Source organism: Syngnathus floridae, chromosome 10 (genome assembly GCF_059516105.1).
Source record: "Syngnathus floridae isolate MCC-2025c chromosome 10, RoL_Sflo_1.0, whole genome shotgun sequence".
Classification (NCBI taxonomy): Eukaryota; Metazoa; Chordata; class Actinopteri; order Syngnathiformes; family Syngnathidae; genus Syngnathus; species Syngnathus floridae.
The window spans coordinates 5654459-5667689 of NC_142422.1; the positions used below are offsets into that span (position 1 = coordinate 5654459).

Below are 13231 nucleotides of genomic sequence, written 5' to 3' on the forward strand. Positions count from 1 at the left end.
TCCAAACTAAGGACCATTTAAAGTCTGGGGAGGAAATCAAAGTTCCTTGAGAAAACTCCCACAAACAAAGTATTTTGTGGTGAATTTGGACTGACAGCATGATTAATCATTTGTTTATTATTTTATTTTGTTTTTTTTATAAAGGACCAAAACATCTGGTCTTTTATTTTTAGGAGGCAGAAAATAGACACTGCACATGCAACAATGTAAAAATGTTACCAAAACATTAGTTATATAATTTAATATCTGCTTTCTTATAGTTTTCCTCTTTGTATGACTTCAAAATACAGAATCAAGATAAAATACACAAATCAAAAGTCAAGTTGTTTAAGTTCAACTAAAGTCTGACAATTTAAAAACCTGTACCCACAGAAAGATGAATCATTTTGTGGAATTAAATAGCTACACGCAAAAATATTTGTCTAATTATCCTGAAATAACACAGACATATATCACTTTAGAAGATTATGATACATTGCAGTAACAAGTAAGGCAATGAAATAACACTTGACACACTCTGAAGTGGGTGAAGGGAAGCAACTAATTTGCATCTTTGTCAAATACATGAGGTCAGTTTGATGGCCTTAAAAGTGCTAAAGGTTCAAGTTACAAAGCTAGCATCACCTCAATCCAGTCTTCATGTCTGATGCTTTCAGATTTCTCTTCCAAACTGGAGGAATCTATCAAAGAACCACAACAAAAAGACAATTGAAATGAATTTTCTCAGACTATTTAAGGCAAGACTCACTGGTGGTAATAATGTAGGTTCTAGGTGTCGTCCTAGAAATGACAACAATCGCCTCCAAATCAGGCCGCTGCCAAGGAACATGAATCCTGTAACCAGCCAAAAAACACGAGGGTCCTGGAACACAGAAAACATTTTGATGCCAATAAATATCATTATGGTGACATGGACATCTGAAATCAATGTCACAAATTCTTAGATCTCAAACCATGAAGCTCAAAGAGAATACAATCTGACCTCTTCAAAAGACGACTCCAAATTCATTCCAAAGGCTACGCCAATGAGACCAAATAAAGAGAGTGAGAAGGTCCCCATAGTCAGTTGCAGGTTCAAACGCATCATCACATTTCGATGGCTAAAACAAACAGCAATTGACTTTCAGTTTATTTGGACCCGATTCAGTCGCAGATTCTTCAAAAAAAGGACATTAATGCACACCTGTCCAGATTGATAAAGATGACACTCTCCGAGTCGTCGATCAGGCCTTTCAACTCCCTGGCCTTGTTGCTTAGCTCTTCAGCCTGCATGGACCAGTGTGACGACACAAGCACAACATAAGAATGTTGCTACCCTCAAAAACATTTGTGTGTGTGCATGTGTAAGTCACAAATGTTTATGTGTAAACATCATAGATACACAGGCAGAGCTAGGATTTTTTTCCTTGGGGGGGGCATGGGGTGAACAATGATATCTCAGGGGGTCTTTTAACATTATTACCTGCATGTAGTAATTATCCAGTAAATGTTCCATCTCCTCTGCATGGTCAATCCCCAAACTGCTCTCCTCACTAGGAATACAAATCAGGACTGTAAAAAAGGCTCATGTAAGAATAAGAGTTAGCTGTCCATAGAAGCAAATAATCAAGAAGGCAGCATAAAATACGGTTTAGAAATGTAAAATCACACAAACAGTTAAGCCAAAAATCACCAGGACAGTTTGAGTTAAAGATACATTTTTCTCACAGGAGATGGCACAAGAAAATGTCAAGCATGTGAGAAGTTTAGATTTAATATTTACTTATTATTTATAGAAAGGTTCTATGGAACACACTGTTCTTCAGAACAACGGCACATGCACTGGAACGTCTGACTTACAATACTCTCGGGTCTGTCCACTTGGTGAGACACAGCTCATCAATGATTTCGTCCTCATCTAAAATCTTCAGCAGGGAATCTTTGAAAACCTTAATGTCCGTCTCCAACTCTGATAAACTATTAACGAGTTTCAACAAACAAAGAAACAAACAAGGTCATTAAATCGACAGCAAACGGTGAGCATCAAATTGAATACATCGTCAAAATAACTGATATCAACTGGTTGGCCAAAAATAAATGAGGAAAATAAAATGCTCTTGATCAATTTGCTAGCTGTTATTGCAGACCTCCTTTCAACTCTGCCTTCATGACTCTGCATGGTTACCTCTTACTGTTCTGCAGCAGTACGTGCAGTTTACTTCTATCAGCTGACAGGATTTTCGGATCCACCAGAGACTCCAAAACGTCCAATATCTCCGGTTCAACTTTGTTGAGCCGAGTTTGTAAATTGTTGACCTGTTGACGGAGGTGTGCTTGAGCCTAACGTTGTCATGTTGGTCAAAGAAGAAAAGATTGGCCTCACCCTGTGCTGCAGGATGGCCTCCAGAGCCCTGAACTCAAAAGGCAGGGAGTGCGTCTGCGAGGCCAGCTGCGGGCCAAGCTCCAGGACGAGCCAGCGTTCCAACCCCAGCCCACGGAAATCCAGCACCAAAAGGCAATGGGGAGTCACAATAGCTTTCAACGTCTGTGGGGACACAAGACGTTGAGATGTAGTTTGAACTAAGACCTCCAAAGATGTCCCAGTTTCAATTAGCTAAAATCTTGTTATGGTTCACCGAGTTGAAGGTCCATTAGCCAGACCGGATCAGTAAATATTTGAGGCCAGAGGCTAAATCTATAGAAGAGGCCGGTTTTGGAATCAATAAAGTTGACCGAGACTGACAATCAGCGGAGTAGTCCGACTGTCCGGCAGTAACGTTGAGTTAACCTCACTGAAGCGTTGCCATACGAAGAGGCAGACGTACCAAAGCAACTTAGCGCCAAGAAAAGGTATTCGGGAACTTGAGTAAGTTTTGCTTATGTCTATTTACAGTAAACTATTCTGAAGAGGAAACATTCACAATATTGTTTCACAGAAAAGAAATCTTGTGCTCGAATTCCATTGTTTGTCTGCAGGATGGTTATGAAGACGGTTTGTCTTTTCCTGTTGTTGCCCCTACTGTCATCTGGCCAGGCTGAAAAACAAACGTTTCCTCATGGCGAGTCGAACTGCGAGGGAAAGCAACATTGCCAGATGGATCAAGATTCGAGCACTGGCAGAGATGAGCAATTTTGTCGCGCGGAACCAAATGCTCCACTGTGCAGCGGTAGGGGAACGTGCGAGGAAGGCGACTGCGTATGCCACCGTCGTGAAAACCCAAAAGAACGATACACGGGGATGTTCTGTGAGTGCAGCAATTTTGATTGCCCATATCACAACAACAGGTAATTACCACGATAAGCCCTGACGACTCGTTTTATTCTGTTGCTAGAAAGTGTTTCATTCTTTCTCCAGCATATGCGGGGGTCACGGCAAATGCGAGTGCAGACAGTGCATATGCGACAACGACTGGACTGGCGAGGATTGCAGCTGCTCCATAGATACAACTTCATGCGTGGCGTCCAATGGGCAATTGTGTAACGGCAGAGGGATGTGTGACTGCGGAAGCTGTCGTTGCGAGCCACCGTACACGGGTTCGACTTGTGAGCATTGCCCTATTTGTTTAAGCCCCTGTCTGACTCACGCAGAGTGCGTGGACTGCCGAGCGTTTGGAACAGGACCCAAAAAAGACAGGTGAGAACTACATTATAATCATCATCGGCTGTGATTTATTCATTTTTTATTCTCCCTGAGTGTGTTATCTGGTCATCAGGTGCCAGGCTGAATGCGACTACCTCATTTTGACCAAGGTGGCGAAAAAAGAGGATATTCATACACCCTGCAAAATGATTAGCCGCGAGGACTCTTGTTTCTTCTACTTCAGCATCACCCAAAGCCCCGCGGGGACACACTGCACTGTGGCGGCAGTGAAAGAATGTCCATAGTGGAAGTGCTACATCAGGCTAAGGAATTCCCAGCATTCATTTTAATGTTTCTTTTGCAGCATTTACGTTGTAATATGCACGTCACTATTGGGTTTAAAAAATAAATAAATACCACAGCCACGTGAAATACTACATTACCTATACTATGTGATCCATTTGTTTTATTCTAAAGAGACATTCTGTCAATATTTTAGCATACCTCCATTCGTAGGATAATGCAGTTGTTTCTAGTGGTGAGGCTGGTACTGTGCTGAAAGCGAAGATCCCTTGCCTGAAGACTTAGCTCTTGACAAAGCTCTGTTTTCTTTTTCTCTACAAAAGAGAAAAAGAATAAACAATAAAAAGTACTGGAAATGCACTCAAGGAACATGAAAATAAATTATACAAAAATACTGACATACCGAATGATGTGACATTTCCCTCTTGGTCAAATCTCATCTGTCAAACAATACGAGAAATAATTTTCTAACTGCAAAAGATGTGAATCCTGCTATAGCGCCACTAAGGTCACACAAAATAATTTTGTTGTTTGCTGTCTGTCACTTTCTGGACCGGGGCGACGAGGTCATTCATTACCAAAAGCGACTTCTATGAATAGAAGACAGCTTACCACGACAAAAGGTGGTGGCACAGTGGAAAGAGGAGCTTCTGTCATTCTGTGGCGGACAAAGGACACTGTTAAAAGACAGACAATTTTAAAACAAGATTTGTGAAAGTACAAGAAAGCTGTTCTTAAATACTACAAAAAGTATTTTGATCGCTTTTTGAAACACTTAGATTGCAAATACTTTTAAGTGTCAACAATTTGATCAGCGTACAATTTGATCATCATACAGTTTTATCCTTCTTACCAGGCCATGCTCCTCCTCCTCCTCTCAGTAGGTTCTTGTTTCTTGCTGAACCTCTTCTTCTCGACTCAAACAGCAGATGACTACTTGCTTCAGGAGCACCTTCACTGTAGTCCATTGGTGGCACTGTGCATGTTTTGCAGTAGAGCATGGCACGACCAACCATTGGAGTTAGAGCTTCATTCCCTCCCATACAAGAGAGGGCACCAACAGAGCCTAAAAGGCGCTTAGAATGTCCCCTGTATGGAAGATACATCCTTGGGCAGCTCAGTATTCGGTGTAGTTTCATCTCCAGAGCAATCCTATACTCAAAACCATGCAAAACAACGACACAGAATTGTGAGTGAGCATATGGTAGGATGCACTACGCCCCCTCCCAAAACATATGATTTGTCTTTTAACTATATTAATGAGCTAAAACAAATAGTATGCATTTTACAGGAAATGTCAATAAAAGGCTCAAGGGGAAGGTATAAAATGAGAATTAGTTTTCTACCGTATTTCTGCCATTATTCTGTATCCTTCTTCACGTGACCGTCATTGCTAGTTTGCATAGTAGCTGCTAATAAGACACTATGCGCTCCGAGTAAAGTTATTGACTTCAGATCTTAATGACAATGACGTCAAGCACAAGAAACACAAGTCAACTTCACGTCGCTAACTGCAAACTTGGGTAAACTCACAAATACACACGTTACAACTCGATATCGGAGTGCTAATCGAGTGGTTGCAGTAGCCGGTTGATGAAAACCTGAAACAGGATGTCTCCTACCCGACATGCACCGCGATGACGCCAAAGATCTTCAGCGAAGGTAGATAACTGTAAACGCGTATTCACGATCGCTATAAATTAGGATGAAAATTACAATTTTATTATATTTAAATTAACAATTCTTATATTTCTCAGGTATATTATGAGGTATGTGTTTTAAAACTTCCCATGTGGGTGAGTGTGCGTTGAAGCTGCCAAAATCGCGTATCATCATCATCCATCATCAGCATCCGTCTCGGAGGAGGATGCTGCGGCGAGACCGCAGTCGACCTTAATCCCAATCCCAGTCCCATTTACTTTTCATTCCTTTTGTTCGCATCTACATCATGTTCCCATCGTGCTACTCTAAGCCTGCAAACAGCGGGGGTAAGAGGAGCTCCATGGCCAAACTCGTCCTGGGGGTGTTTTTGGTCTACATGGCCCACACTGCATGGCTGCTGTACGGATTCCTCAACACCAAATCCTGCGATGAGGGACTAAAGGAGGAGGGCTGCATCACATCCTACCTGTCGGCCAGACCAAGACTGCAGGTAGCTTTTTTGTGCCTGCTTTCCCCCCATGAGCACCCCTAGACTAATGACAAATGTCTTTTTATTTTCCGTCCAGTTGAGTGTGTTCACCTGCCTTGTTCCAGATAACAGTCAGCTCAATCTGGCTCTGAGAATTGATCCATTTGACCCGCATTCTACATTTGAGAGGTGCATCTTTAACAATCACTTACCTTACTAAATGTACATAGATAGATAGTCATATCCTACAGTAGATGTGTAATGCAATTCATTAATGTGGAATGCTATACTGTAATGTGTTTACTGTAGTATAGGGTAACATGGTGCACAGTTGGGGTCCTGCAAATTTAATGTGCAAGACTCCCCCTTTGGTACCTCCCATCCCTCCCTACTATCAAGGCACACGTGCACATAGTGACAAAAACACCCACACATTATATTTTCTGTTAAACATATTGATTTGTAAAGAAATTAGAATACAGCAATAACAAAGTTTGTCTGCGCATGCAGGAAGGTAAATGTCCCCTTACCGGAGGAGACTCGAGCCAACGGCAGCTTGTATGCGGTAGTGTACGTCCACAAGGCCAGCGTTTCCCCGTTGGAGGACAACCGAGAGGTGCATCACGCAGCTCTGCTTACCACCCACATAAGCCCCGTAAACACTGAAGGGCACAGAGAGACAAAGAAGGTACACAGACTTTCTTTAAGTGCTTCATCTACTCAATTTAAAATCTTGATTATTCAGATGTTTCATAATGCTGAATTTTGATACCTATAGACAGTGCAGGTTTATAGTCAAACTAAACATAAAACAAATAAATCTATGCAATCTACAAAATGCCTAGAACAACCAAACCTTAGGAATGGTATGTTAACTTGTGGAGAACTAATCTTTAGCATGTTTGACAACACAAATCACAGCAAAACGTCTTTGGCCGAAATAAACAAACCAATAGTTTAATAATAAGTATCATACCATCTAGAATTAAAAAACTTAAAAAAAAACAACTACAAATCAATTTGTGTGTGTGACTTCATTAGCGTTCCAAATTAAAGCATCCTGTATCCCACTGGAGACCCCGCCTGTCAGTTACGATGATGTCAGAGGACTTCACCTTCACCAAGGGAGGACTTCCCAGCGACATGCGCCGCTTCATTCGAATGTAAGTCACGTGATCAAATGCAGTGATAGAATACTGATTGGACTGACAATAAAAGGGAGAAATTCACCATGAGTCAATTCATCCATTAAGCTTAAAACGTTTTGTCAGCTCACAGGAAGGAAGACGGATACTCTACCTTCCTCTTCTGCTGATTGACGAGCTCAGCTTCAGAATGCGAGATCTCATGGTAAATATATAAAAAATCAAGGATTTATTGGCGTGCTAGCACTTAATGCATCCTTCCATAGGAGATCAACAGAAGCACCACTCATCTGCCCCTAACTGTGTCCTACGAGGGCATTTCTCTCAGGAAATTCCGATTTTGGGTCCATCTCCAGGATGTGGTTTATTCCCTGCGGCAGTTTGGTGAGTACGAATGGAACAATTTACCACTCAAATTAAGGTTAAAATGATAAATGGAATAACTTCAAGTGAGTCGTACACTTCTCTTTGTTGATACAGGCTTCTCCGAAGAGTATATTGATGAAATTAAAGGGACCCTGGTTGGCTCAAATCTGTATCTATTAGTACTGACTGCCCTCATCACAACCCTGCAAGTAAGACTTTGTGTCCAATTTGATAATATGAAAAATATAACTTTGGGTTCAAATCTTGATTTATGAATGTGCAATGGAAAATTAATTGGTATCGGATTTCAAAATGCGATTGTCGTCTAACTTTCACAGCTCATCTGTGAATTTCTGGCTCTTAAAAATGACATCAGCTCCTGGAGGAAAAAGAAGAGCATGGCAGGAATGTCCAGGAAATCCGGTAAGAGCCTGTCATATGCAAACAATAAGAAAATAATAAAGCGAGCCGGCAAAGTATTATATTTTGTGCACTTTCAAAACAGTTTTGTGGCGAAGTCTCGGGATTTTGGTGATTTTCCTGCACCTACTAGGGGAGACCAGCCTGCTAGTGCTAGTTCCTGTTGGGCTGGCTGCTTGTGTGGAGGTATTACATCATGTTAGAAATAACACAAAGTAGCAAATAAAAATTGGACTATACCACTGGCATGTTGTCTCATCAGGTGTGGAAGGTGTTGAAAGTATTTCGGATCAACTTGCCGTGGCGACGACCCTGGGTGAGTATCATTCAGATTAGCATCCGTGCAAAATGACATGACAATCAATGTTTGGTCTCTACATGAAGGTAAACAAGTTGGATGAGGAAGAGCGGAGGACATTGGAATTTGATACACAGGTGCTTCTACCTGCAGTCATGAGTTCATATTATTTGTTTTCTTTTGATCATTTCACTTTTTTTTTTTTTTTCTCCCAAGGCATCAACATACTTGTCCTACTTGATCTATCCCCTGTGCATCAGTGGAGCTATTTTCTCACTGGCCTACTTACGGCAAAAAAGGTGAGCGGCTCACTGTCGTGCTTCTGCTCTGCCTCATTATATGTATTTGGAGCAATATTATATCATGCACAATATTGCGCTGATACAGTTGCTTGCATGGGGGAGGACCAAAGGGGTGTGGGCCGTCCACCTGAGGGAAGGCGAACACAGCTTTAGCGCAAGAATTAGAGCCAATTACTATTTTATAATTAAAATAAAATATTGTTCACCCATCCATCCATGTAATCATGCAGACATCGATCCAGCCCTCCATCTGAACCAGGGTTGCAAACATATTTTACTTATATATATTATTTTTGGTGACAAAGTCCTTACCCTTGTGATGACGAATGCTTTTAAAAATGAAACATGTGCATGTTTGTGGCTGAATTAACCCATAAATAAATTCTGTTTTAACAGTTACTTCTCCTGGATGCTCAACAGCCTGGTAACAGGTGAGCCATAGTATTGTTTGTGCATATTTTAATTTTCTTACAGCTCCTGTAGCCTATAACATGTATACAAGCATTTATCATGTACATTTGAGAGAGTCGCTAATTAAATGCATAAAATAAATATTTCAACATTGTTAATTAAACACGAAATAAATATGTGAACAGTTTTCTCATTTGGTGTTGGGTCAACTGATCTTACTTTATAGGGGTGTATGCATTTGGCTTCCTGTCTACGGCTCCTCAGCTATTTATCAACCACAAGGTGAGTATTATAGCAATTTAATCTTTTACAGTGTGCTTCCAAGCAGCTAATTTCTTGTGATTTTTTTCCCATCAGTTGAGATCTGTGAGCCACCTGCAGGGGGCAGTGTTGATGTACAGAGTAAGTGGGATGACTTTTCCTCTGGAGTTCTTGATATTGCATTTCAGATAGATTTTTTTTTTTTTTAATCAGATTGTCTTTCCATTCATTCCAGGGAATGAACACCCTGATTTCAGACCTTTGCTCCTGTGCTTCCACGTTTTCCTCATCTGAGGCATTCTTGTCCTCCCACCAACTCTCCTGTTTCAGAGATGAGCTCTTCTTCTTCATCTACCTCTACCAAAGAAGGTAGCTACACAGGATTCTCTTTTACGTTCACAATGAGACCTGAGCCATGTACTTTGTGATTTTGACGAAGACATACAAGAGTTGGCTGTCGTCTGAACGTTCATAGACATAATTTCCTATTGTCTTCTCTTATCCTTCTCCATCAGACGTTTTGCCTCAAAGGTCAGACCTCACGGCAAGAAAGTAAAGACTCAGTGAGGAGCCAGGAAAGCACAAGTGAGACATTTGACTCTGCAGCAGCAGCAGCATCTGGTCCTTTCCTCATCCAACTTGTTCTTTTACACTTTACAATTACAGCCACAGCATCGTACAACCTTAATATGATTTTGCTTTGTATGCTTCTTATGCATTTAAGATTCATCCTGGTCATGCTGCAACTTAATGAGGTTAGCTAATTGACACCCAATAACTAAAAACCTTTAATCTCCCACACTTTACTATAGCCTATGATGATCATTTGTTGCTTTTTTTTTTCCATCGCAAATGTAAATAGACTGAATGCAAACTGCTGAATAGCATGCTTGGAGCTGATTTTTGAATTAAGAGAAATGAACTGCATTTGTGTATGCTGTTTCTAAACGGACTTCAGTTTGACTGTATGAGTTTGCACTTGACAAATAAAAAAATATTATTGTTTGTCCTTAAATTCAGGTTGCGCGATGACTTACAATGAACAGAATACAGTACTTGATCTAAGTACAAGTTTGCATTTTTGGTGTCTATAATTTTTTTTTATCTAGTCAGTGAGTTAATGAGTAATACTTGTATCTGTTTTTGATGTCTGCACACGATATAAATCTTGTTTGGATGAATTCGCTCACCGAGAGGGTGTCAATATGCAATACAAAAGAGTTGGCACTTGACTAGACAAAAGAAAACAAGTCAAGCACTTTTGCAGTGCAACTCAAGCTTTGCATGCATCAAAAAGGCTTTGCGCCACAAAGGAAGTAGCTTGGATGAAACAATGTGATTGACAGTCGAAGAACACGTGACAAGTATCTGTGAAACCAAACGTCAAGGAATGCCACGCACAGTCCGCTGCAAGACGACATTTATGAAATACTTTCAATTGAATGCCACTATTGTAGGTAACATGGGTAGAACTGTGATGAAGTGGATTTGTACCAACAGAAACCCAACACACTCACACAACAAATTGCACACTCACCTGAGTCATTGTGGCCGAGATGCCTCTTGTGCTCTTCTTCCTCTACCCACTCTTCTCTCCAGGTGAGTTGTTATGCTGCAGGTTGAAATGTTATCAGGCTTTTTTTCCAGTTAGGGCTGAAGAATCCACTGTAATTTGTTACAAGACAAATGAGCTGACATTTTCTAGAATTTGTTTAGATATTCTTTTTGTGCCGTTGACATGTAAAACACAAGAGAACTAGTAATGTCCTTTTTGAGATGACATTATGTCCTACAATAAAGACTAAATTTAGCTTTAACTTGTGCAACTTTAGTGGAGGAGAGTTCATTCACGCCCAAGGACTCGTGCCTATGTTGCTGCTGGTGACTGCAAGCACACTATTGTGGTCAAACTGAGGGCAAGAGGTCACACTAGGGTTTATGTAATATAGCTTTGACAATATTTTGAGTACATGGGACTACAACATGATTTAATTGTATGTTATGTTGAGATATATATACATATATATATATGATAAATGATAAATATATTTTGGCATCAGTTTTCAATGTATTTATATTTTGAGGCTTAATTGAGTAAAACTTTTCCATTTTAACTTCTGCATGATTTTTATTTCATTGTTTTTTCTTGCTATTTAACAAGGCAGACAAAATAAAAACCAGTGTTTACTAGTACGACTATTCTGTACAATTGACCAGTGATGCACACCAGTACAGTTTACAATATAGCAACATGAGCAGATTTACACAACAGCAAAGAGATAAAATAAATTGTTTATTTTACATTTGTAACCCTATAATCACCCAGGTATTGATTGGCTGGCTAGATGTGATCATCAAACCTGGGTCAAACTCTTGATTCATTTTGGTGCTGTGCAAATACGCTCTCCTCCCTGCCACTATGTCATGCCACACGGGTGGACTTTTTGTGTTCTCAGTCCAATCTCGTGAGTTTGCAGATGAAGTTCAAGTTTAGTGGCTCAACATGTCAGGATCTTCTACGCCAAGGGCGCCGTGCTCGGGTTTATTTGCATTGCTGGCAAATCACCGGCGGATATGATGGCGCAGGGGACAGTGAAAGTGAGACAAAGAGAAGACCCTCCTTCATTTTCATCCTCCTCCGTGCTGCTGGGACTGAATGTGTTTGAGTTTTCAGGTTAGACAATGACTGTGATTCAAAACGATGCACGATAAAGAGCAAACTCAGTGAGATCTGAGGTGGCTTCATCAAAGATCTTTCAAACCGGAGCTGAATGAGGAAGACAAGAAAACAGTAAGATGAAAAGTAAGAAAAAGGTTGTCCTTTAGTGTTCTATATCGTGTCTTCCGTTCATGACGCTATAAATAAGAGGGTGAGAAGGGGGAAAAACTGTGAAAAGGAAGTGGGGGAAAAAACATGACTTTAAAAAATTGCTGACATGCTGGAGTCGCTTCCTTGTGATATGATGATAGTCGAAAGAGTCACATTTTAATGGCTTGGCCTACTCCAACAATTGGAATTGATTCAGGGCCAACGTTGCTGGCCTCATCCGTGGTGTTGTATTTCCAAACCATCCGATTATTCCTCTCTTTCTCCCAGTTTAGTCCACAAAGATGACAAATCCCTGATTCAGGAATTGTTTTGCTAAGTTCTTAAAAAAAAAAAAAGATCTCACAGTGGTGCAGAGTTAAATAAGGGATCAGCTCCGTGATTACATCGAGGTCACAATGATATCAGGGCCCTCGCCCGACTCCAATTGTCTAGCGTTTTGGTTGGAAAGTTCCAACAACTCTCACAGATAAGGAAGTAGACTGATCCCACCAGTCGGTGAACAACACCCGCGGTGCTAATGTGGACGGGACTGGGCCATCATCTTGAGCCGGGATTGGTCAATGACATCCAGGAGATTTTTCGCATCCACAGCGAGGGCGTGAGCGGCGGTTAGCATCTGCTTCTTATAGTCTTGCTGAAGACTGAATAAAATATACGGGGAGGAAATAGACATTAGCTATATCACAGTTACAAGGAATGTTTATAATAAATATTATAGTTTAGAAATTATACAGGGTTTGTTCATGACATCATTTGCCTTTCCTCTCTTTATTTATCAGCTACTTCAAAATTTACATTTCTTTCTCATTAGTGTCATATAAGGTTACAAACTCTCAATTGTGCAGTGATGTTAAGTACCTACCTTGTCATCACATACTGTTGAGCGAGCTTCATTTTCCCAATCAGTTCTGCTAAGTCAGAATTTAAAAGCTTTTGTGCCATCTCGATCTGCAGCAATAAAAAGAAAAAAAATCACATTTACCGAATTGCCTATTAATAATGTCAGTCTGTGGACATTGTATTTGTTTATGTATGTACTAAGAAAAAGAGTGCGTGTCATTACCTCTCTGTGTGTGCTGGCTGGAAGTTGCGGTAAGGTTTCATCGACTGTGGCCAGCAACGTCCTCAATGCGAGGCCCACATCCTGAAAACAGGAAACCACAAAATGAGCCGCGCAGCTCTGATGGACAAACCTGTAACTCAGA

General features: G+C 40.7%; 4 protein-coding genes across 16 annotated transcripts in view; 2 read left to right on the forward strand and 2 right to left on the reverse strand.

The window, feature by feature from the left end:
* Positions 1-99: 99 nt before the first annotated feature.
* Positions 100-5623, reverse strand: mrs2 (magnesium transporter MRS2). Of its 3 annotated transcripts, none has more exons than XM_088387516.1 (13): positions 5485-5623; positions 4716-5014; positions 4475-4539; positions 4266-4302; positions 4064-4176; positions 2363-2524; positions 2165-2295; positions 1840-1956; positions 1463-1532; positions 1184-1266; positions 983-1100; positions 749-862; positions 100-680 (listed from the first exon to the last, which is right to left on the reverse strand). In XM_088387516.1, the coding sequence occupies exons 2-13, from the start codon at positions 4999-5001 to the stop codon at positions 621-623; spliced, it is 1356 nt and encodes a 451-aa protein (XP_088243642.1). In that variant the 5' UTR covers positions 5002-5014; positions 5485-5623; the 3' UTR covers positions 100-620. The 3 variants fall into 3 exon arrangements, with proteins under 3 accessions (XP_088243642.1, XP_088243641.1, XP_088243640.1); XM_088387515.1 differs by having other exon boundaries at positions 5396-5500; XM_088387514.1 differs by lacking the exon at positions 5485-5623 and adding an exon at positions 5209-5478.
* LOC148392114 (integrin beta-1-like) lies at positions 2681-4001 on the forward strand. Of its 3 annotated transcripts, none has more exons than XM_088387518.1 (4): positions 2681-2829; positions 2956-3264; positions 3335-3613; positions 3693-4001. In XM_088387518.1, the coding sequence occupies exons 2-4, from the start codon at positions 2957-2959 to the stop codon at positions 3862-3864; spliced, it is 759 nt and encodes a 252-aa protein (XP_088243644.1). In that variant the 5' UTR covers positions 2681-2829; position 2956; the 3' UTR covers positions 3865-4001. The 3 variants fall into 3 exon arrangements, with proteins under 3 accessions (XP_088243644.1, XP_088243643.1, XP_088243645.1); XM_088387517.1 differs by having other exon boundaries at positions 2695-2845; XM_088387519.1 differs by having other exon boundaries at positions 2705-2845; positions 3014-3264.
* LOC148392115 (lipid scramblase CLPTM1L-like) lies at positions 4951-10211 on the forward strand. Of its 2 annotated transcripts, XM_088387513.1 has the most exons (18): positions 4951-5051; positions 5846-6014; positions 6091-6182; positions 6504-6681; positions 7035-7156; positions 7265-7343; positions 7405-7522; positions 7619-7713; positions 7843-7927; positions 8010-8110; positions 8187-8240; positions 8309-8359; positions 8439-8521; positions 8921-8955; positions 9162-9217; positions 9293-9337; positions 9432-9565; positions 9712-10211. In XM_088387513.1, exons 1-18 carry the CDS (start codon positions 5029-5031, stop codon positions 9761-9763), a joined length of 1572 nt encoding a protein of 523 aa, XP_088243639.1. In that variant the 5' UTR covers positions 4951-5028; the 3' UTR covers positions 9764-10211. The 2 variants fall into 2 exon arrangements, with proteins under 2 accessions (XP_088243639.1, XP_088243638.1); XM_088387512.1 differs by lacking the exon at positions 4951-5051 and having other exon boundaries at positions 5240-6014.
* Positions 10212-11304: 1093 nt separating this feature from the next.
* The window catches only part of LOC148392116 (focal adhesion kinase 1-like), a 29874-nt gene continuing 27947 nt past the window's right edge, over positions 11305-13231 (reverse strand). For all 8 annotated transcript variants that reach the window (XM_088386491.1, XM_088386488.1, XM_088386494.1 and 5 more), the window contains 3 exons: positions 13090-13170; positions 12889-12974; positions 11305-12667 (listed from right to left, as the gene is read on the reverse strand). In XM_088386491.1, coding sequence (XP_088242617.1) covers positions 12541-12667; positions 12889-12974; positions 13090-13170 — 294 coding nt within the window. In that variant the 3' untranslated portion in view covers positions 11305-12540. The remainder of the gene's footprint in view (positions 12668-12888; positions 12975-13089; positions 13171-13231) is intronic.

Excerpts from the sequence above, each read along its gene's own strand:
- LOC148392114 (XM_088387518.1), top strand. The coding sequence starts at position 2,957 with ATGGTTATGAAGACGGTTTGTCTTTTCCTGTTGTTGCCCCTACTGTCA. Across the intron at positions 3,265-3,334 it reads TGCCCATATCACAACAACAG|CATATGCGGGGGTCACGGCA; the intron begins GTAATTACCACG and ends TTCTTTCTCCAG. Across the intron at positions 3,614-3,692 it reads ACAGGACCCAAAAAAGACAG|GTGCCAGGCTGAATGCGACT; the intron begins GTGAGAACTACA and ends TCTGGTCATCAG.
- mrs2 (XM_088387514.1), bottom strand. Across the intron at positions 4,303-4,474 it reads TGCCACCACCTTTTGTCGTG|ATGAGATTTGACCAAGAGGG; the intron begins GTAAGCTGTCTT and ends ATTGTTTGACAG. Across the intron at positions 1,267-1,462 it reads TGGATAATTACTACATGCAG|GCTGAAGAGCTAAGCAACAA; the intron begins GTAATAATGTTA and ends TGGTCCATGCAG.
- LOC148392115 (XM_088387512.1), top strand. The coding sequence starts at position 5,811 with ATGTTCCCATCGTGCTACTCTAAGCCTGCAAACAGCGGGGGTAAGAGG. Across the intron at positions 8,522-8,920 it reads GCCTACTTACGGCAAAAAAG|TTACTTCTCCTGGATGCTCA; the intron begins GTGAGCGGCTCA and ends CTGTTTTAACAG. Across the intron at positions 9,218-9,292 it reads AGCTATTTATCAACCACAAG|TTGAGATCTGTGAGCCACCT; the intron begins GTGAGTATTATA and ends TTTTCCCATCAG.